General features: G+C 35.1%; 1 protein-coding gene across 1 annotated transcript; it reads left to right on the top strand.

Annotated features, from left to right (window-relative positions):
• Nucleotides 1-1,496: 1,496 nt before the first annotated feature.
• LOC135848006 (uncharacterized) lies at nucleotides 1,497-4,093 on the top strand. The gene is made up of 5 exons (XM_065367770.1): nucleotides 1,497-1,736; nucleotides 1,815-1,951; nucleotides 2,627-2,700; nucleotides 3,270-3,386; nucleotides 3,593-4,093. The coding sequence occupies exons 1-5, from the start codon at nucleotides 1,596-1,598 to the stop codon at nucleotides 3,748-3,750; spliced, it is 627 nt and encodes a 208-aa protein (XP_065223842.1). The 5' UTR covers nucleotides 1,497-1,595; the 3' UTR covers nucleotides 3,751-4,093.
• Nucleotides 4,094-5,363: the final 1,270 nt, after the last annotated feature.

Raw genomic sequence — 5,363 nt, 5'->3', positions numbered from 1 at the left:
CTTGTACGAATCAATTCGTTCGCGAATGATTCACTTATACGAATCGATTCGTTCGCGAACGAGTCACTTATACGAATCGATTCGTTCGCGAACGAGTCATTTATACGAATCGATTCATTCACGAACGAGTCACTTGTACAAATCGATTCGTTCACGAACAAGTCACTTATACGAATCAGTTCGTTCGCGAATCACTGTTTAAATAAAAGTGGATCAATTCGTTCGTAAAAGATATTTATTTTACGAAAAGTCGGTCTTCTCACGCTTAATGCGTGAGAGTTTTTTGTTCTATAGCCTATACATTTTTCGCACATTTCGCATTATTTTGCAAACCAAATGTGAAAAACGCGTATTTTTCAGGGTTTTTTGCGAATATGAGCCTTTTGAAGACAAAATTTTAATTTTATAAAAAGACACATTTTAGCGAAAACAGTTCTTGTGCCCAACCTAATTCAATCCGGAGCTGTATTGTGGCGGTTCAAAATTTTCTTCTGTCAATTTTACCCCCACCACTATGATAAATTTTTTTGAAAGAGATCGTGTTGAAAGACCCAGGCTTCGCCTACATATTCCGCGTAGTACCAGAATTTTCTCCCCCCCCCCCTACTCATCGATACAGAACTTTTCTTGCAAAAAACGCGTTTTTTTGGCTATACTGTACGGGGGGTGGGTTGGGGGCCAGAAATCCCGCTCGAAAATTTTCATTGGAGGTATCCAACTATAAAGCATCATAATCTTCTAAATCTGGGAACAGGGCCATTTCGCCTATCTTACCTGGGAATGCTCTTTTCAGTCGGTATCTTTAGCATACACCACCTTTTATAAATCAATTCGAATCGTCGCTGGTAGATCCTGAATGTGGGTAGCAATGTGAATGTATGCACAAGATACACGCTACACTGAGAAAAATCACTTTAGTGAAAATTACTGAAACGTTTAGTAAGGAGGACCTCTGGTCATTTTTTTGTAGAATTTACTACATTTCATAGTACAAACTACTAAGAAACGTAGTAAAATGTACTTTTTCTACTACATTTCTTAGTATTATGTACTACAAAATGTAGTAAATTTTACAAAAAAATGACCAGAGGTCCTCCTTACTAAACTTTTTAGTAATTTTTACTAAACAGTTCTCTCAGTGCAGTAGATATCTACTTACTTGTGTTGTCATGTTACCTGCAATGTTATTTATTGAAATGATGGGTTAAGATTAATTATTTTCATGAACAGATAACTGACGAGCTCTGACGCAAGTAATATTCATCCTTTAAGCACCTGCAGAAAGAAAATAAGTGATTTCCACTCGGAAATAATCTCAAGAGGAGCCAAGTAGGATATTAGGTAATTGAAAATATCTACGTAAATCTAAGAAATTGACGTCAAATGATTAGGGATTTACGCGAATTGAATATCTTCAAATTGTCAAGATTATGGAATACCTTGTTCTTTTTCATGTGAAGTAACCGGCGCCGATTTTATCAATAAAATGGCACGTTAACTGTAAATCTTTCCTTTTCGTGTCGCGTCTGATTGAAGAACAATCGTGTCCTATACATTTTTTTAGTGTTCTGAAATATCTACGCTTAAAATTCAATATGAATTGGACATGTTTGTTGTTTTGTGCCGTTTGTGTTCTGGTTCAATTCGGAAATTCGGCGGCAGATAGTTACACAAACTGTAAAGAATGTACAGAGTTATCGAGAACCAGCGACAGAGTAAATGTTACTATGGAGCAGGCAAGTAAAACAAAATGAACCACCTACGAGCGATTTTCAGCTTGAAAATCTAACCAGTTGGTATTTGTTTCTCAATAGGCTGCCGGTGATCATAAAGTTCTGGTAACCTGCTACATGGAAAGTGGTCCGACATTGTACCCCAAATCCCACAATGTTACATATCAAAATGGAACAAAAAATCGGGGTAGACTTAATATGAGATTCGAAATTTTACAGTAGGTACCTACTGAATAATCAATGTACATTATAGGCTGTTTTGCGGGCCCCAACCTCTGGCTTGCGCCCAAGCGAATTCATCGCAAAAGTGATGAATTTTCGCACATTTTTGCGCTCTTGTTTTCTTGGGACAGATGCCGATTACGAATCGTACATCTAGCTTGTTCTAATGTTATTTTTAAAAAGTCAGAAATTTTAGAAATTTCCTGTCCTTTTTTCGCTTAGGCACATATTTTTTCCGAAAACACAAAAAATGTGTAGAAAATTGATCATTTATCTCTTTAAATACCTAACAATATTTTCAAAGTTCAAAAACCATTTTCTGCATTTTTGACAACTATTTCTGGTGTTTGAACGAAAAAAAAAAGGAAATCCATTTCGTCTAACGAAAAAAATATCTTATAACATAGGTACATATTTAAAGTTTTCGTTTAACGTTATGTTTGGATAAACCTAAAAAATATCGGTTTTTGTTTTCGTTTTTCGTTTTTGCAATGCCGGTAAGGTAATGTTATCAAAGACCAACTATAGACTTCAAACTTGGACACAAAAAAATAAAAATTTTCAATCAGTGCATTAGGGTGTAAATTGTTGATAAGAAGGCTTAAATCTCGTTAGTTTTGTTAGAAAAATCATAATAAAAGGACTAAATTTCGAAAAAATTTTATTTTTAGGTTAGGAATTGATATCATATTCAGTGGTGTCATTCAAAATAATACAGATTCCTTCAACGGTACACTTCGGTCGTGTAAGTACCCATGCTTATGTACAATTTGATGATTATTACCATGTGTACCCATGATTACGCCGAATTCGTGCTGTTGCCAAATGCTCGCATTCGGCCAAGAAATTGCCTAATGCGCGCATTAGGCCGAGTGGTAGTCGAATTCGTGCGCTTCGTCCATTAAATTTAAAACAAGTTTTTTTTTTTAATTTTATGGATGGTCAAAAAATACTTTGAAATACATATTTTTGTTCAAAGTTCATAGCTACATTAAAAAAAATTACCTCCCTATCTCAAATAGGTAGTTTTCCAGGTCATGGATTCGTCAACAGAAATTTCAGAAAGATTCTAACTTTTAAGCTATTATTGATGTACCTACCAACTAAAGGTAGAGGGGTAAATTTTTTCCAAATTGTAGTTCTAAACTTACACTTCGAACAGAAATATTTCTGGCTTTTTATTTTGACCTCTCATTAAAAATAAAAAACATGTTTCAGTGGACATATTGCACGAATTCGACAGACTGTGTGAATTCGGTGAACACACCAATATCACGTGAAGTTTTATAATTGAACATGGTTTTCTGTTTTTAGGTGATGGTGAGGTGTTGATATACACAGCTACAGTTGTGCGGTATTTTGATAGCAATGGTAAACGTTATTATCTGGTATATGCCTGTGGGATCATCGTAACTAATTCTGGAAAACGTGGTAAGTACCTATTGTATTCTCTTCACTCTTTTTTAGAGTACCTAATTTTCAGAGTTCGGAATTAGCTTCTTCTGATGAAAATTATAAAGTTTTCGGCTGGCTTTGGCTTTCAAATTTATACAGCTTAGGTTTCTTTTAGCTTCTAAATAGATAACTGAATTTCGTAAAAATCGCAAAATAATTTATGTACATAATTTTTCTTATAGTTCAATTCGAAACCTACCAACTGATATCGCCAGATGGCTTTTTAAAGGGCCTTGATTGCAAAACGAAAACAGAAATCGAGGATGCATTTGACAAACTCAAATGTTATCTGGTCGTTTATACTCCAGATAATTCTTCAAATTCAAATGAAAATCCTTGATAAGGCAATGACGTTGACGTGGGCAAGAGTGTACAACTTTATCAAATTTCCAATTTCATCGGGTTTTTAATAATTATGGACATCCAGCTACTTACAAGAATAATTTTGAACAATAAAGCAATCATTGTCATAATAGGTATAGATTTATTGTTCAATGATTATGATTATTTATGAAGCTGAAAATTTTTTTTAGTAGTCGCATTCACTTATAACTTACAAATCCATAGCATATATGTACCTATTTAATTATATGTAGGTAAGTAATATGGATGAGTAAGTTATACCTAGGTATTTATTATTCAACATAAGTTGTACTTTGTAGCAAATAAAATCATAGAAAGCAGATGTGCAGTCTTTAATGTAGGTAACCCATCATCTTTTATAAATAATATGAGAAGGACAAAACCTTGGTAAAATGACAATCATAATTAATCAACTAGGTAGTAAATACCTACAATGATCAATGTTGCCAATCCACATAAAATTTCTCCCGCTACGCTCAATATTATTGAAGCCCCTTGTATTACCAGCAAAACAATAAAGTGAATTTCAGTTTTATTTTCTCAATAAAACGAAGAAAATTTACATATTAAATCAAATTTTTATAAAATAAATTACTTACCTACTTGAGAGACGTTGGGCCGCTTTCGAGGGAAAAATTTTGTTTGAACAATACAAAGAAAGGTGCACCCAAGGTGGTGATGGTACGTTGTAGTATATACTAAGACGAACCTATGGTAAAATTTTCAGAATTTTTCTATGCATAGGAGGGCAGAGGGGGGGTGTTCTAGGTAGAAAAATATCCGTTTTTGAGGGAAAAATTGTTTTTGACCAATACGAAGAGGGGTGCACCCAAGGTGGTGATGGTACGTTCTAGTATATGCTAAGACGAACTTACCGTGCAATTTTCAGAATTTTTCTATGCATAGGAGGGGAGAGGGGGGCGTTTTAGGTGGAAAAATAGCCGATTTTGAGGATATATATTTTTTTTACCGATACAGAGAGGGGTGCGACCAAGGTGATGTTGCTAGGTTGTTATATACCTTGAGACGAACTTACGGTGAAATTTTCAGAATTTTTCTATGCATAGGAGGGGAGAAAGGGGGCGTTTTAGGTGGAAAAATAGCCGATTTCAACGATAAAATTTTTTTTACCAATACAAAGAGGGGTGCACCCAAGGTAGTGATGGTACGTTGTAGTATATGCTGAGACGAACTTACCGTGCAATTTTCAGAATTTTTCTATGCATAGGAGGGGAGAGGAGGGCGTTTTAAATGGAAAAATTGAGCAGTCAAAAATTTATTTTAGACGATTTTTGATCACGCCATGTGAAAGAGGACATCTTCACCTTGGGTGCACCCCTCTTCGTATTGGTCAAAAACAATTTTTTCCCTCAAAAACGGATATTTTTCCACTTAGATGGCCCCCCTCTCCCCTCCTAAGCATAGAAAAATTCTAAAAATTGCACGGTAAGTTCGTCTTATCATATACTAGAACGTACCATCACCACCTTGGGTGCACCCCTCTTTGTATTGGTCAAAAACAATTTTTCCCCTCGAAAATGGCTATTTTTCCACCTAAAACGCCCCCCTCTCCCCTCCTGTACAAGAAAA

This window comes from Planococcus citri, chromosome 5, assembly GCF_950023065.1.
Source record: "Planococcus citri chromosome 5, ihPlaCitr1.1, whole genome shotgun sequence".
NCBI classification, from domain to species: domain Eukaryota; kingdom Metazoa; phylum Arthropoda; class Insecta; order Hemiptera; family Pseudococcidae; genus Planococcus; species Planococcus citri.
This window is presented reverse-complemented; position numbering and strand designations above follow the sequence as displayed.